The sequence below is a fragment of the Electrona antarctica genome (genome assembly GCF_951216825.1).
Source record: "Electrona antarctica genome assembly, contig: scaffold_93, whole genome shotgun sequence".
Classification (NCBI taxonomy): domain Eukaryota; kingdom Metazoa; phylum Chordata; class Actinopteri; order Myctophiformes; family Myctophidae; genus Electrona; species Electrona antarctica.
The window spans coordinates 352020-369519 of NW_027638165.1; the positions used below are offsets into that span (position 1 = coordinate 352020).

The 17500-nt window shown below is 50.5% G+C and overlaps 1 protein-coding gene across 1 annotated transcript in view; it reads left to right on the forward strand.

Moving 5' to 3' along the window:
• The window catches only part of LOC306918341 (uncharacterized protein), a 30198-nt gene that overhangs the window by 8181 nt on the left and 4517 nt on the right, over positions 1 to 17500 (forward strand). The window contains exons 4-13 of the mRNA XM_079531230.1: positions 1 to 1052; positions 1160 to 1276; positions 1441 to 1512; positions 1700 to 2429; positions 2623 to 2768; positions 3006 to 3086; positions 3913 to 4335; positions 5022 to 5201; positions 7500 to 7712; positions 17123 to 17242. The exon at positions 1 to 1052 is cut by the window's left edge and continues 13 nt beyond it. Of these exons, the coding sequence (XP_079387356.1) occupies positions 1 to 1052; positions 1160 to 1276; positions 1441 to 1512; positions 1700 to 2429; positions 2623 to 2768; positions 3006 to 3086; positions 3913 to 4335; positions 5022 to 5201; positions 7500 to 7712; positions 17123 to 17242 (3134 nt within the window). The remainder of the gene's footprint in view (positions 1053 to 1159; positions 1277 to 1440; positions 1513 to 1699; positions 2430 to 2622; positions 2769 to 3005; positions 3087 to 3912; positions 4336 to 5021; positions 5202 to 7499; positions 7713 to 17122; positions 17243 to 17500) is intronic.

Here is a 17500-nt window from a genome sequence, read left to right on the forward strand (position 1 = left end):
AACCCAACACCCTTCAACCCAACACCCTTCAGCCCAACACCCTTCAACCCAACACCCTTCAACCCAACACCCTTCAACACAACACCCTTCAACCCAACACCCTTCAACCCAACACCCTTCAACCCAACACCCTTCAACCCAACACCCTTCAACCCAACACCCTTCAACCCAACATGCATCTAACCGTAACCCTTCTACCCACCCAACCCATACCCAGCCCCATTCCCAAGGCCAGACCCATTCCCAAGGCCAGACCCATCTCCAAGGCCAGACCCATCTCCAAGGCCAGACCCATCTCCAAGGCCAGACCCATCTCCAAGGCCAGACCCATCTCCAAGGCCAGACCCATCTCCAAGGCCAGACCCATTCCCAAGGCCAGACCCATCTCCAAGGCCAGACCCATCTCCAAGGCCAGACCCATCTCCAAGGCCAGACCCATCTCCAAGGCCAGACCCATTCCCAAGGCCAGACCCATCCCCAAGGCCAGACCCATCTCCAAGGCCAGACCCATCTCCAAGGCCAGACCCATCTCCAAGGCCAGACCCATCTCCAAGGCCAGACCCATCTCCAAGGCCAGACCCATCTCCAAGGCCAGACCCATTCCCAAGGCCAGACCCATCTCCAAGGCCAGACCCATCTCCAAGGCCAGACCCATCTCCAAGGCCAGACCCATTCCCAAGGCCAGACCCATCTCCAAGGCCAGACCCATTCCCAAGGCCAGACCCATCTCCAAGGCCAGACCCATTCCCAAGGCCAGACCCATCTCCAAGGCCAGACCCATTCCCAAGGCCAGACCCATCCCCAAGGCCAGACCCATCTCCAAGGCCAGACCCATCTCCAAGGCCAGACCCATTCCCAAGGCCAGACCCATTCCCAAGGCCAGACCCATCTCCAAGGCCAGACCCATTCCCAAGGCCAGACCCATCTCCAAGGCCAGACCCATTCCCAAGGCCAGACCCATTCCCAAGGCCCACTGCAGTATCAAGGTCAAACCCAGACCCTGGGTCCGAACAAAACCCAGGGTCAATCCCAGATGCAGGTTCAAGCCCAGGGTCAGAGCCATTCCCAGGTCAAAAGTCAGAGCCGCACCGAACCAGTCCAGCAGCACTGTAGAGAGACTCCTCCCCCTCCCATAACCGCTGACGCTCCACACGACCAGGAAATCCAGTCCAGAGTTCAGCAACCACCCCCAGCTCCAGATCCACGCGAGCAGGAAATCCAGTCCAGAGTTCAGCAACCACCCCCGGCCCCTGATGACACCCGGAGACATCCAGAGGTTTTTATTTTCTATTTTATTTACCAGAATAGAGAAACTATGCCTGGGGTTCATGTGGTTAACCAGAGGGTAGAAGGGTGTTGGGTTATTTGTATCAGCGTTTGCCTGTTATCTGGTCTTTAGACTGAATGTAACTTTACTTTGAGCTCTTTTCAACTCGGCAGAGTGAAGAGCTCCCCCTGGAGGTCAACACCAAGGCTGCACTGGAGATGGAGAACAGAAACCACACCCCCAAGGTAAACCACACCCCCTAACCACACCCCTATATGGTAAACCACAGTTTTTAGGTAGACTATGAGGTACTTTTTAATGCTGACCCTGCTGGGAGATGAGCTCCAAAATGTCCCAATAAAGTATATTCTATTCTATTCTATTCTATTCTATTCTATTCTATTCTATTCTATTCTATTCTATTCTATTCAGGAGGCTGGCTCTTTCCCCAGAGAGAAGACCCAGGAGGCTGGCTCTTTCCCCAGCCAGAAGACCCAGGAAGCTGGCTCTTTCCTCCTCCAGAAGACCCAGGAGGCTGGCTCTTTCCCCAGCCAGAAGACCCAGGAGGCTGGCTCTTTTCCCCTCCAGAAGACCCAGGAGGCTGGCTCTTTCCCCAGTCAGAAGACCCAGGAGGCTGCCTCTTTCCCCAGAGAGAAGACCCAGGAGGCTGGCTCTTTCCCCAGCCAGAAGACCCAGGAGGCTGGCTCTTTCCCCAGTCAGAAGACCCAGGAGGCTGCCTCTTTCCCCAGAGAGAAGACCCAGGAGGCTGGCTCTTTCCCCAGTCAGAAGACCCAGGAGGCTGGCTCTTTCCCCAGAGAGAAGACCCAGGAGGCTGGCTCTTTCCCCAGTCAGAAGACCCAGGAGTCTGCCTCTTTCCCCAGAGAGAAGACCCAGGAGGCTGGCTCTTTCGCCCTCCAGAAGACCCAGGAGGCTGGCTCTTTCCCCAGCCAGAAGACCCAGGAAGCTGCCTCTTTCCCCAGAGAGAAGACCCAGGAAGCTGGCTCTTTCCCCAGCCAGAAGACTCAGGAGGCTGGCTCTTTCCCCAGCCAGAAGACCCAGGAGGCTGGCTCTTTCCCCAGCCAGAAGACCCAGGAGGCTGCCTCTTTCCCCAGCCAGAAGACCCAGGAAGCTGCCTCTGCCTCTTTCCCCAGCTTTGTCGACGGTAAATACTTCTTATTCTTAGATTGTACAAATAATGTATTTCCATTAAGTTGTAGAGTCAATGTAACATGAGGTAATTGTGTTTCAGTGCCCGGGCCGTGCGAGCCAGAGGATCTGATCAGGCAGGTCATTGTGTTTCAGTGTGGGGTCCATTAGGTTATGGGTCAGTGTAACATGAGGTCATTGTGTTTCAGTGCCCGGGCCGTGCGAGCCAGAGGACCTGATCGACGGCATCATCTTCGCTGCAAACTACCTGGGCTGCACCGTCGTTCTTTCTGACAAGAACCCTTCTAAGAACATCCGCATGACGCAGGCCCAGGAGGCTGTGAGCCGCATCAAGGTAAAGTCCCTAGCCCTGACCCAGGCCCAGGAGGCTGTGAGCCGCATCAAGGTAAAGTCCCTAGCCCTGACCCAGGCCCAGGAGGCTGTGAGCCGCATCAAGGTAAAGTCCCTAGCCCTGACCCAGGCCCAGGAGGCTGTGAGCCGCATCAAGGTAAAGTCCCTAGACCTAAAGTCCAAAATGTGATATTCGGGGCTTAATTAAGAGCTTAATTTGACTCCCTGTATTGTGTTTCAGGATGAAGAGTGTCAGATGGTGACAGAGGTTGATCTGTTCATTTCTACTAAAGCTGTCAAAGTTCTCAACGCAGATACACAGGTATATATTACTACTGCTACTACTGCTACTACTGCTACTGCTACTGCTACTGCTACTGCTACTACTGCTACTGCTACTGCTACTACTGCTACTGCTACTACTGCTACTGCTACTGCTACTGCTACTACTGCTACTGCTACTGCTACTGCTACTGCTACTGCTACTACTGCTACTGCTACTGCTACTGCTGCTACTGCTACTGCTACTACTGCTACTACTGCTACTGCTACTGCTACTGCTACTACTGCTACTGCTACTACTGCTACTGCTACTGCTACTACTGCTACTGCTACTACTGCTACTACTGCTACTACTGCTACTGCTACTGCTACTGCTGCTACTGCTACTACTGCTACTGCTACTGCTACTACTGCTACTGCTACTACTGCTGCTGCTACTGCTACTACTGCTACTGCTACTGCTACTGCTACTACTGCTACTGCTACTGCTGCTACTGCTACTGCTACATGTGACGTTATGAAATACCAGTCAAACAGGAGGCTGGCCATTAGAGAAGTCACAAAGCAAATGACGGAACGAGCGAATCAGTCTGGAAACAAGGCTAACTAGAGAATACTGTTCTAAAGTGAATCTGGATGGAAACATATCCATCCATCCATCCATCTATCTTCAACCGCTTATCCGTAGTCGGGTCGCGGGGGCAACAGCTCCACCAGAGTGCTCCAGACTTCCCTCTCCAGAGCAACATTAGTGACTTCCTCCTGGGGGATTCCGAGATGTTCCAAGGCCAGTGAGTCGATGTGTTTCCTCCAACTGCGCCTTGGTCTGCCCCGGGGTCTAAATGTATATGCTATATTTTAATCAGGAGACCATGATGGACAGCTCCTTAAGGACCATCTCCTACATCGCAGACATCGGAAGCGTCGTGGTGCTGATGGCGAGGAGAAGGATGTCGCAGTCGCCCTCTGATAACATCACAGGGAGGAGGATGTCTCAGTCGCCCTCTGATGACCTCACAGGGAGGAGGATGTCGCAGTCGCCCTCTGATGACATCACAGGGAGGAGGATGTCGCAGTCGCCCTCTGATGACCTCACAGGGAGGAGGATGTCGCAGTCGCCCTCTGATGACCTCACGGGGAGGAGGATGTCGCAGTCGCCCACTGATGACCTCACAGGGAGGAGGATGTCGCAGTCGCCCACTGATGACCTCACAGAGGACCCGCCCCTCTCCCCCGATGAAGGAACCAATCAGTACAGGATGATCTGTTACGTCTTTGAGTCGGAGGACGTGAGTATCATAATAATAATACAGAGGATCTATCATAAATCATAATATTATAACATTATGAGTATAATTTTAATATATATCACTACATATATTTATATAATATATAAGTCATAATATTATAACATTATGAGTATCATTTATCACTACATGTTATTGCAAATTAGCGTTCCAAGCGTATGTAATGGTCAAAAATCATGAACTAGACACCCACGTTTGCATTTGTAGCTCATCTGATTCAAAATGTACATCCAAAACCTTTTTTTTTGTGGTGGCCATATTGGATTTGGCCGCTGTCGCGACCCTGAAGGTCATGTGCTCGGTCTATAACTCCATACCGCCACCATCTGGTGGAGTCTATAACTCCATACCGCCACCATGTGGTGGAGTCAGGGCTAACTCCATACCGCCACCACCTGGGGGAGTCAGGGATAACTCCATACCGCCACCACCTGGGGGAGTCAGGCTACATCCAGGTGTAGCAGGTGGTGCTTTTAGACGAATTAGCACAAAATATCCCTAAGACATTTCATTGGTCAGTATCTAGTTTCTAGCCTCCTCTCATTGGTCAGAATGTTTCTATAGTCTCATTTCATTGGTCAATATGTTTCTACAGGCCCAGCTGATGGCTCAGTCCATTGGCCAGGCGTTCAGTGTATATTTGTATACTCTCATCTGATTGGCTACAGGCTCAGCTCATCGCCCAGTCCATTGGTCAAGCCTTCAGCGTGGCCTACAGAGAGTTCCTGAGAGCCAATGGGATCAACCCTAAGGACCTGAGTCAGAAACAATACAGTGACATCATCAACTCCCAGCAGATGTACAACGATGACCTCATCCACTTCTCCAACTCGGACAACTGCAAGGAGGTGTGGCCTAATATTTAAATTACATTATTATCCACTTCTCTAACTAGTTTGTTTAGATGTTTAAATTATAAAAAATATGTACATATTATTATCCATCTTATCTATAAATGGAAAGTCTCTGTGTGTGCGTACTACGTACTGTGTACTACTGTGTACTACGTACTGTGTACTACTGTGTATACGTACTGTGTGTGCGTACTACGTACGTAAGTGTGTGCGTCTGTAATCCACGTAACTCCAGAACCGTTCGCCCCCCTGACTTCACATTCGACACACACGTTCCACGCCGCCACAGGGAGGGCAGCGTCCGGGAGGGAGGGCAGCAGGGAGGGCAGCAGGGAGGGCAGCACACACGTTCCACGCCGCCACAGGGAGGGCAGCGTCCGGGAGGGAGGGCAGCAGGGAGGGCAGCAGGGAGGGCAGCACACACGTTCCACGCCGCGACAGGGAGGGCAGCGTCCGCCACAGGGAGGGCAGCGTCCGCCACAGGGAGGGCAGCGTCCGCCACAGGGAGGGCAGCCACAGGGAGGGCAGCGTCCGCCACAGGGAGGGCAGGACCGGGAGGGCAGGACCGGGAGGACAGGACCGGGAGGACAGGGACCGCCACAGGGAGGGCAGCGTCCGCCACAGGGAGGGCAGCGTCCGCCACAGGGAGGGCAGCGTCCGCCACAGGGAGGGCAGCGTCCAGCGTCCACGCCGCCACAGGGAGGGCAGCGTCCACAGGGAGGGCAGCGCCGCCACAGGGAGGGCAGCGTCCGCCACAGGGAGGGCAGCGTCCACAGGGAGGGCAGCGCCGCCACAGGGAGGGCAGCGCCGCCACAGGGAGGGCAGCGTCCGCCACAGGGAGGGCAGCGTCCGCCACAGGGAGGGCAGCGTCCGCCACAGGGAGGGCAGCGTCCGCCACAGGGAGGGCAGGACCGGGAGGACAGGACCGGGAGGACAGGGACCGCCACAGGGAGGGCAGGGCGGGGCGGGGCGGGGCGGGGCAGGGCAGGCCGCCACAGGGAGGGCAGCGTCGCCACAGGGAGGGCAGCGTCGCCACAGGGAGGGCAGGGCGGGGCAGGGGCAGGCCGCCACAGGGAGGGCAGCGTCGCCACAGGGAGGGCAGGGCGGGGCAGGGGCAGGCCGCCACAGGGAGGGCAGCGTCGCCACAGGGAGGGCAGGGCGGGGCAGGGGCAGGCCGCCACAGGGAGGGTAGCGTCCGGCTAACCAGCACAAAAAGCCTCTGCCCGGGCTCTGGACCTGGTCACCCCTATATCTCCATATATGGAGCTGGCCTGTTCTGACATCACAAGTTGTGATTCATATTTGGGCATGCCTGACACAGAACTCCATATATTGATTGATTGATTGATTGATTAACAGTTTGCAGAATTACAGTACATTTCAAGTACAACTCGATACAAAAACTGTTAACAGTGAGTGGACGACACCATAAAGCATTACACTTGTTTACAATAGGGTTTTCAATTCATTAAAACATTTAGAGACGTACGAATATACACAACTATATAGTCAGAATGGGAAATCATCATAGGAGGTAAAAAGGGAAAAGAAACATATACAGTGAGGGGAATAAAGGGGGAATAAAGGGACACAGGGAGACAGATCCAGAAATCTCCATATATGGGCATAAAAGGGACACAGACAGATGGGTACAACAGGTACTCTGACACGGGTACTCTGACACGGGTACAACGGGTACTCTGACACGGGTACTCTGACACGGGTACAACGGGTACTCTGACACGGGTACAACGGGTACTCTGACACGGGTACAACGGGTACTCTGACACGGGTACAACGGGTACTCTGACACGGGTACAACGGGTACACTGACACGGGTACAACGGGTACTCTGACACGGGTACAACGGGTACTCTGACACGGGTACAACGGGTACACTGACACGGGTACAACGGGTACTCTGACACGGGTACAACGGGTATTGATTGTATAGGCGGGCGGGGCATGGATCCATCGCTACAGAGTCCGGTTGGGGCTCCATCCTCCCTACCGTCATGTTGTCTCTGTGTCTCCTACAGCTCTACATAGAGAAGCATCGTGGGGAGGGTCTCATGTTGTCTCTGTGTCTCCTACAGCTCTACATAGAGAGGGGAGGGTCTCATGTTGTCTCTGTGTCTCCTACAGCTCTACATAGAGAGGGGAGGGTCTCATGTTGTCTCTGTGTCTCCTACAGCTCTACATAGAGAGGGGAGGCTCTCATGTTGTCTCTGTGTCTCCTACAGCTCTACATAGAGAGGGGAGGGTCTCATGTTGTCTCTGTGTCTCCTACAGCTTTACATAGAGAAGCATCGTGGGGAGGGTCTCGGGGTGGTCATCGTAGAGTCCGGGTGGGGGTCCATCCTCCCCACCGTCATCCTGGCCAGCCTGCTGAACGGAGGTCCGGCCGCTCGCTCTGGAAGGCTCAGCGTTGGAGACCAGATCATGTCTATCAACGACACCAGCCTGGTGGGGCTGCCGCTAACAAGCTGCCAGGGCATCGTTAAGGTAATTCAATGTTCTTGCCATCTACGCTTATATACGTAGCTAGGCTAATGGGACCTATCTATGCCAGCTACGCTTATAAGCGTAGACAACAGTTTAATCCATATATGAACGCGCCGTCCGTCTGTTTACCTTTTAGCATTGCTCCGGGTAGCATAGCCCTCCTCCTTCACCACCAGCGATGCGATTTCTAAATCCAGCTCCGTTGAGCCTCCATTATAGCCCGATTTTCAAAGCGCCGTGTCTCCAAAGGTTCGAGAGCTGTCCATGGTGCGCCGCCGCACACCCGACGATCGTAAATCATTTGTGAGTTAGTATCACACCGCTGAGAAAATGTAGCTGGTTGTTCTGCTAGCTAAAGGCTGTGGGCTAATGTAGCTGGTTGTACTGCTAGCTAAAGGCTGTGGGCTAATGTAGCTGGTTGTACTGCTAGCTAAAGGCTGTGGGCTAATGTAGCTGGTTGTACTGCTAGCTAAAGGCTGTGGGCTAATGTAGCTGGTTGTTCTGCTAGCTAAAGGCTGTGGGCTAATGTAGCTGGTTGTACTGCTAGCTAAAGGCTGTGGGCTAATGTAGCTGGTTGTACTGCTAGCTAAAGGCTGTGGGCTAATGTTGCTGGTTGTACTGCTAGCTAAAGGCTGTGGGCTAATGTTGCTGGTTGTACTGCTAGCTAAAGGCTCTGGGCTAATGTAGCTGGTTGTACTGCTAGCTAAAGGCTGTGGGCTAATGTAGCTGGTTGTTCTGCTAGCTAAAGGCTGTGGGCTAATGTAGCTGGTTGTTCTGCTAGCTAAAGGCTGTGGGCTAATGTAGCTGATTGTACTGCTAGCTAAAGGCTGTGGGCTAATGTAGCTGGTTGTACTGCTAGCTAAAGGCTGTGGGCTAATGTAGCTGGTTGTACTGCTAGCTAAAGGCTCTGGGCTAATGTAGCTGGTTGTACTGCTAGCTAAAGGCTGTGGGCTCATGTAGCTGGTTGTTCTGCTAGCTAAAGGCTGTGGGCTAATGTAGCTGGTTGTACTACTAGCTAAAGGCTGTGGGCTAATGTAGCTGGTTGTACTGCTAGCTAAAGGCTGTGGGATAATGTAGCTGGTTGTACTGCTAGCTAAAGGCTGTGGGCTAATGTAGCTGGTTGTACTGCTAGCTAAAGGCTGTGGGCTAATGTAGCTGGTTGTACTGCTAGCTAAAGGCTGTGGGCTAATGTAGCTGGTTGTACTGCTAGCTAAAGGCTGTGGGCTAATGTAGCTGGTTGTACAGCTAGCTAAAGGCTGTGGGCTAATGTAGCTGGTTGTACTGCTAGCTAAAGGCTGTGGGCTAATGTAGCTGGTTGTTCTGCTAGCTAAAGGCTGTGGGCTAATGTAGCTGGTTGTACTGCTAGCTAAAGGCTGTGGGCTAATGTAGCTGGTTGTACTGCTAGCTAAAGGCTCTGGGCTAATGTAGCTGGTTGTACAGCTAGCTAAAGGCTGTGGGCTAATGTAGCTGGTTGTACTGCTAGCTAAAGGCTGTGGGCTAATGTAGCTGGTTGTACTGCTAGCTAAAGGCTGTGGGCTAATGTAGCTGGTTGTACTGCTAGCTAAAGGCTGTGGGCTAATGTAGCTGGTTGTACTGCTAGCTAAAGGCTCTGGGCTAATGTAGCTGGTTGTACTGCTAGCTAAAGGCTGTGGGCTCATGTAGCTGGTTGTTCTGCTAGCTAAAGGCTGTGGGCTAATGTAGCTGGTTGTACTGCTAGCTAAAGGCTGTGGGCTAATGTAGCTGGTTGTACTGCTAGCTAAAGGCTGTGGGCTAATGTAGCTGGTTGTACTGCTAGCTAAAGGCTCTGGGCTAATGTAGCTGGTTGTACTGCTAGCTAAAGGCTGTGGGCTCATGTAGCTGGTTGTTCTGCTAGCTAAAGGCTGTGGGCTAATGTAGCTGGTTGTACTGCTAGCTAAAGGCTGTGGGCTAATGTAGCTGGTTGTACTGCTAGCTAAAGGCTGTGGGCTAATGTAGCTGGTTGTACTGCTAGCTAAAGGCTGTGGGCTAATGTAGCTGGTTGTACTGCTAGCTAAAGGCTGTGGGCTAATGTAGCTGGTTGTACTGCTAGCTAAAGGCTGTGGGCTAATGTAGCTGGTTGTACTGCTAGCTAAAGGCTGTGGGCTAATGTAGCTGGTTGTACTGCTAGCTAAAGGCTCTGGGCTAATGTAGCTGGTTGTACTGCTAGCTAAAGGCTGTGGGCTCATGTAGCTGGTTGTTCTGCTAGCTAAAGGCTGTGGGCTAATGTAGCTGGTTGTACTGCTAGCTAAAGGCTGTGGGCTAATGTAGCTGGTTGTACTGCTAGCTAAAGGCTGTGGGCTAATGTAGCTGGTTGTACTGCTAGCTAAAGGCTCTGGGCTAATGTAGCTGGTTGTACTGCTAGCTAAAGGCTGTGGGCTCATGTAGCTGGTTGTTCTGCTAGCTAAAGGCTGTGGGCTAATGTAGCTGGTTGTACTGCTAGCTAAAGGCTGTGGGCTAATGTAGCTGGTTGTACTGCTAGCTAAAGGCTGTGGGCTAATGTAGCTGGTTGTACTGCTAGCTAAAGGCTGTGGGCTAATGTAGCTGGTTGTACTGCTAGCTAAAGGCTGTGGGCTAATGTAGCTGGTTGTACTGCTAGCTAAAGGCTGTGGGCTAATGTAGCTGGTTGTACTGCTAGCTAAAGGCTGTGGGCTAATGTAGCTGGTTGTTCTGCTAGCTAAAGGCTGTGGGCTAATGTAGCTGGTTGTACTGCTAGCTAAAGGCTGTGGGCTAATGTAGCTGGTTGTTCTGCTAGCTAAAGGCTGTGGGCTAATGTAGCTGGTTGTACTGCTAGCTAAAGGCTGTGGGCTAATGTAGCTGGTTGTACTGCTAGCTAAAGGCTCTGGGCTAATGTAGCTGGTTGTACTGCTAGCTAAAGGCTGTGGGCTAATGTAGCTGGTTGTACTGCTAGCTAAAGGCTGTGGGCTAATGTAGCTGGTTGTACTGCTAGCTAAAGGCTTTGGGCTAATGTAGCTGGTTGTACTGCTAGCTAAAGGCTGTGGGCTAATGTAGCTGGTTGTACTGCTAGCTAAAGGCTCTGGGCTAATGTAGCTGGTTGTACTGCTAGCTAAAGGCTGTGGGCTCATGTAGCTGGTTGTTCTGCTAGCTAAAGGCTGTGGGCTAATGTAGCTGGTTGTACTGCTAGCTAAAGGCTGTGGGCTAATGTAGCTGGTTGTACTGCTAGCTAAAGGCTGTGGGCTAATGTAGCTGGTTGTCCTGCTAGCTAAAGGCTGTGGGCTAATGTAGCTGGTTGTACTGCTAGCTAAAGGATGTGGGCTAATGTAGCTGGTTGTACTGCTAGCTAAAGGCTGTGGGCTAATGTAGCTGGTTGTTCTGCTAGCTAAAGGCTGTGGGCTAATGTAGCTGGTTGTTCTGCTAGCTAAAGGCTGTGGGCTAATGTAGCTGGTTGTACTGCTAGCTAAAGGCTGTGGGCTAATGTAGCTGGTTGTTCTGCTAGCTAAAGGCTGTGGGCTAATGTAGCTGGTTGTACTGCTAGCTAAAGGCTGTGGGCTAATGTAGCTGGTTGTACTGCTAGCTAAAGGCTCTGGGCTAATGTAGCTGGTTGTACTGCTAGCTAAAGGCTGTGGGCTAATGTAGCTGGTTGTACTGCTAGCTAAAGGCTGTGGGCTAATGTAGCTGGTTGTACTGCTAGCTAAAGGCTGTGGGCTAATGTAGCTGGTTGTTCTGCTAGCTAAAGGCTGTGGGCTAATGTAGCTGGTTGTACTGCTAGCTAAAGGCTGTGGGCTAATGTAGCTGGTTGTACTGCTAGCTAAAGGCTGTGGGCTAATGTTGCTGGTTGTACTGCTAGCTAAAGGCTGTGGGCTAATGTTGCTGGTTGTACTGCTAGCTTAAGGCTCTGGGCTAATGTAGCTGGTTGTACTGCTAGCTAAAGGCTGTGGGCTAATGTAGCTGGTTGTTCTGCTAGCTAAAGGCTGTGGGCTAATGTAGCTGGTTGTACTGCTAGCTAAAGGCTGTGGTCTAATGTAGCTGGTTGTACTGCTAGCTAAAGGCTGTGGGCTAATGTAGCTGGTTGTACTGCTAGCTAAAGGCTGTGGGCTAATGTAGCTGGTTGTACTGCTAGCTAAAGGCTGTGGGCTAATGTAGCTGGTTGTACTGCTAGCTAAAGGCTGTGGGCTAATGTAGCTGGTTGTACTGCTAGCTAAAGGCTGTGGGCTAATGTAGCTGGTTGTTCTGCTAGCTAAAGGCTGTGGGCTAATGTAGCTGGTTGTTCTGCTAGCTAAAGGCTGTGGGCTAATGTAGCTGGTTGTACTGCTAGCTAAAGGCTGTGGGCTAATGTAGCTGGTTGTTCTGCTAGCTAAAGGCTGTGGGCTAATGTAGCTGGTTGTACTGCTAGCTAAAGGCTGTGGGCTAATGTAGCTGGTTGTACTGCTAGCTAAAGGCTCTGGGCTAATGTAGCTGGTTGTACTGCTAGCTAAAGGCTGTGGGCTAATGTAGCTGGTTGTACTGCTAGCTAAAGGCTGTGGGCTAATGTAGCTGGTTGTACTGCTAGCTAAAGGCTGTGGGCTAATGTAGCTGGTTGTACTGCTAGCTAAAGGCTGTGGGCTAATGTAGCTGGTTGTACTGCTAGCTAAAGGCTCTGGGCTAATGTAGCTGGTTGTACTGCTAGCTAAAGGCTGTGGGCTCATGTAGCTGGTTGTTCTGCTAGCTAAAGGCTGTGGGCTAATGTAGCTGGTTGTACTGCTAGCTAAAGGCTGTGGGCTAATGTAGCTGGTTGTACTGCTAGCTAAAGGCTGTGGGCTAATGTAGCTGGTTGTCCTGCTAGCTAAAGGCTGTGGGCTAATGTAGCTGGTTGTACTGCTAGCTAAAGGATGTGGGCTAATGTAGCTGGTTGTACTGCTAGCTAAAGGCTGTGGGCTAATGTAGCTGGTTGTTCTGCTAGCTAAAGGCTGTGGGCTAATGTAGCTGGTTGTTCTGCTAGCTAAAGGCTGTGGGCTAATGTAGCTGGTTGTACTGCTAGCTAAAGGCTGTGGGCTAATGTAGCTGGTTGTTCTGCTAGCTAAAGGCTGTGGGCTAATGTAGCTGGTTGTACTGCTAGCTAAAGGCTGTGGGCTAATGTAGCTGGTTGTACTGCTAGCTAAAGGCTCTGGGCTAATGTAGCTGGTTGTACTGCTAGCTAAAGGCTGTGGGCTAATGTAGCTGGTTGTACTGCTAGCTAAAGGCTGTGGGCTAATGTAGCTGGTTGTACTGCTAGCTAAAGGCTGTGGGCTAATGTAGCTGGTTGTTCTGCTAGCTAAAGGCTGTGGGCTAATGTAGCTGGTTGTACTGCTAGCTAAAGGCTGTGGGCTAATGTAGTTGGTTGTACTGCTAGCTAAAGGCTGTGGGCTAATGTTGCTGGTTGTACTGCTAGCTAAAGGCTGTGGGCTAATGTTGCTGGTTGTACTGCTAGCTTAAGGCTCTGGGCTAATGTAGCTGGTTGTACTGCTAGCTAAAGGCTGTGGGCTAATGTAGCTGGTTGTTCTGCTAGCTAAAGGCTGTGGGCTAATGTAGCTGGTTGTACTGCTAGCTAAAGGCTGTGGTCTAATGTAGCTGGTTGTACTGCTAGCTAAAGGCTGTGGGCTAATGTAGCTGGTTGTACTGCTAGCTAAAGGCTGTGGGCTAATGTAGCTGGTTGTACTGCTAGCTAAAGGCTGTGGGCTAATGTAGCTGGTTGTACTGCTAGCTAAAGGCTGTGGGCTAATGTAGCTGGTTGTACTGCTAGCTAAAGGCTGTGGGCTAATGTAGCTGGTTGTTCTGCTAGCTAAAGGCTGTGGGCTAATGTAGCTGGTTGTACTGCTAGCTAAAGGCTGTGGGCTAATGTAGCTGGTTGTACTGCTAGCTAAAGGCTGTGGGCTAATGTAGCTGGTTGTACTGCTAGCTAAAGGCTGTGGGCTAATGTAGCTGGTTGTTCTGCTAGCTAAAGGCTGTGGGCTAATGTAGCTGGTTGTACTGCTAGCTAAAGGCTGTGGGCTAATATAGCTGGTTGTACTGCTATCTAAAGGCTGTGGGCTAATGTAGCTGGTTGTACTGCTAGCTAAAGGCTGTGGGCTAATGTAGCTGGTTGTTCTGCTAGCTAAAGGCTGTGGGCTAATGTAGCTGGTTGTACTGCTAGCTCAAGGCTGTGGGCTAATGTAGCTGGTTGTACTGCTAGCTAAAGGCTGTGGGCTAGAAGGCTGTGGGCTAATATAGCTGGTTGTACTGCTAGCTAAAGGCTGTGGGCTAATGTAGCTGGTTGTACTGCTAGCTAAAGGCTGTGGGCTAGAAGGCTGTGGGCTAATATAGCTGGTTGTACTGCTAGCTAAAGGCTGTGGGCTAATGTAGCTGGTTGTACTGCTAGCTAAAGGCTGTGGGCTAATGTAGCTGGTTGTACTGCTAGCTAAAGGCTCTGGGCTAATGTAGCTGGTTGTACTGCTAGCTAAAGGCTGTGGGCTAATGCAGCTGGTTGTACTGCTAGCTAAAGGCTCTGGGCTAATGTAGCTGGTTGTACTGCTAGCTAAAGGCTGTGGGCTAATGTAGCTGGTTGTACTGCTAGCTAAAGGCTCTGGGCTAATGTAGCTGGTTGTACTGCTAGCTAAAGGCTCTGGGCTAATGTAGCTGGTTGTACTGCTAGCTAAAGGCTCTGGGCTAATGTAGCTGGTTGTACTGCTAGCTAAAGGCTGTGGGCTAATTCGAGTGGTGTTGTTCCACTTCCGGAAGCCCCCACCTTCCTGTTTAACCCGGAAGGACAACAAGCTTCGTATAGTGGGCCTGGACGGGCGGCCCCTGGGGCAGTAACAGCATGCTAACACTAGGGGCAGCAAAGGAGTTAACATAGACACCGATTGGTGGGGCTGCCCCTAACGAACCTGCCAGGTCATCGTTATGGTAATTAACATACTCATTTACATACTCATTAACATATATACCAGCCTCATTAAGGTACCTGTTGGGTTTTATAAAGTCTGTTTCTAATTCTAATTCTAATTGCATTTGACAATTTATTTCAAATTTGTATTCAGAAAACTGACTGTTTCAAATGGATGAAAAATACACGGACCATGTACTACAAAGACATCTAGTATACAGCATGCTGATTGGCTGTGTGTGACACAATGACATCTAGTATACAGCATGCTGATTGGCTGTGTGTGACACAATGACATCTAGTATACAGCATGCTGATTGGCTGTGTGTGACACAATGACATCTAGTATACAGCATGCTGATTGGCTGTGTGTGACACAATGACATCTAGTATACAGCATGCTGATTGGCTGTGTGTGACACAATGACATCTAGTATACAGCATGCTGATTGGCTAGGAGGAACCCGGTGAAGGTGTATTATAGTGCATAGACATGTATTAACTTCGTCTTTCCACCTCGGAGGAAAGCCTGGTCTCTGTTTCAAAAGTCCGTATGAGCCGGTCGGGAGCGGATGATATCGTTACGTCATGTTGTAGTATTGTTTTGTAGTCGACAGGCAGGATCAAACAAACGGAACTTCCTTTTTCCCTCAAACCGGAAGAATAACAATGAGTTATTTAAAAAGTACATGCCCCATAGACACAATGTTATGAGTGGTTATTTAAACAGTACATGCCCCATAGACCCAATGTTATGAGTGGTTATGTATAAAGTGCAGGCCCCCATAGACACAATGTTATGAGTGCTTATTTAAAAAGTACATGCCCCATAGACACAATGTTATGAGTGGTTATTTATAAAGTACATGCCCCCATAGACACAATGTTATGAGTGGTTATTTATAAAGTACATGCCCCCATAGACACAATGTTATGAGTGGTTATGTATAAAGTGCATGCCCCCATAGACACAATGTTATGAGTGGTTATTTATTAAGTGCATGCCCATAAACACAATGTTATGAGTGGTTATTTATTAAGTGCATGCCCCCATAGACACAATGTTATGAGTGGTTATTTATAAAGTACATGCCCATAGACACAATGTTATGAGTGGTTATTTATAAAGTACATGCCCCCATAGACACAATGTTATGAGGGGTTATTTAAGAAGTACATGCCCCCATAGACACAATGTTATGCTGCCCCGGGGTAAGATGGTCGCCACGTAGCGACGTCGCTCTCCATTGGCCAGACCGACAGTTAACCCTGTGTTCTCCAGGGCCTCAGGAACCAGGTGTATTATAGTTAACTATTTCCTCTCCAGGGCCTCAGGAACCAGGTGTATTATAGTTAACTATTTCCTCTCCAGGGCCTCAGGAACCAGGTGAAGGTATATTAACTCTTTCCTCTCCAGGGCCTCAGGAACCAGGTGAAGGTGTATTAACTCTTTCCTCTCCAGGGCCTCAGGAACCAGGTGAAGGTGTATTAACTCTTTCCTCTCCAGGGCCTCAGGAACCAGGTGAAGGTATATTAACTCTTTCCTCTCCAGGGCCTCAGGAACCAGGTGAAGGTATATTAACTCTTTCCTCTCCAGGGCCTCAGGAACCAGGTGAAGGTATATTAACTCTTTCCTCTCCAGGGCCTCAGGAACCAGGTGAAGGTGTATTAACTCTTTCCTCTCCAGGGCCTCAGGAACCAGGTGAAGGTATATTAACTCTTTCCTCTCCAGGGCCTCAGGAACCAGGTGAAGGTATATTAACTCTTTCCTCTCCAGGGCCCCAGGAACCAGGTGAAGGTATATTAACTCTTTCCTCTCCAGGGCCTCAGGAACCAGGTGAAGGTATATTAACTCTTTCCTCTCCAGGGCCTCAGGAACCAGGTGAAGGTATATTAACTCTTTCCTCTCCAGGGCCTCAGGAACCAGGTGAAGGTATATTAACTCTTCCCTCTCCAGGGCCTCAGGAACCAGGTGAAGGTGTATTAACTCTTCCCTCTCCAGGGCCTCAGGAACCAGGTGAAGGTATATTAACTCTTTCCTCTCCAGGGCCTCAGGAACCAGGTGAAGGTATATTAACTCTTTCCTCTCCAGGGCCTCAGGAACCAGGTGAAGGTATATTAACTCTTTCCTCTCCAGGGCCTCAGGAACCAGGTGAAGGTATATTAACTCTTTCCTCTCCAGGGCCTCAGGAACCAACCAGGTGAAGGTATATTAACTCTTTCCTCTCCAGGGCCTCAGGAACCAGGTGAAGGTATATTAACTCTTTCCTCTCCAGGGCCTCAGGAACCAACCAGGTGAAGGTATATTAACTCTTTCCTCTCCAGGGCCTCAGGAACCAGGTGAAGGTATATTAACTCTTTCCTCTCCAGGGCCTCAGGAACCAGGTGAAGGTGTATTAACTCTTTCCTCTCCAGGGCCTCAGGAACCAGGTGAAGGTATATTAACTCTTTCCTCTCCAGGGCCTCAGGAACCAACCAGGTGAAGGTATATTAACTCTTTCCTCTCCAGGGCCTCAGGAACCAGGTGAAGGTATATTAACTCTTTCCTCTCCAGGGCCTCAGGAACCAGGTGCAGGTGAAGCTCAGCATCGTCAGCTGTCCTCCGGTCACTACGGTTCTCATCAAGAGACCTGACCTCAAGTTCCAGCTCGGATTCAGCGTCCAGAACGGAATCGTGAGTCTGTTTCTATCCCTGGGTGCACTTATAGATCATATATCAGATCTATAAGTGTGTTTCTATCCCCATATATCTATATGGGGATAGACACTCCATCCTTATACAGATGGAGTGTGTTGCCATGTTGTATATCCTTATATAGATGGAGTGTGTTGCCATGTTCTGTATCCTTATATAGATGGAGTGTGTTGCCATGTTCTGTATCCTTATATAGATGGAGTGTGTTGCCATGTTGTATATCCTTATATAGATGGA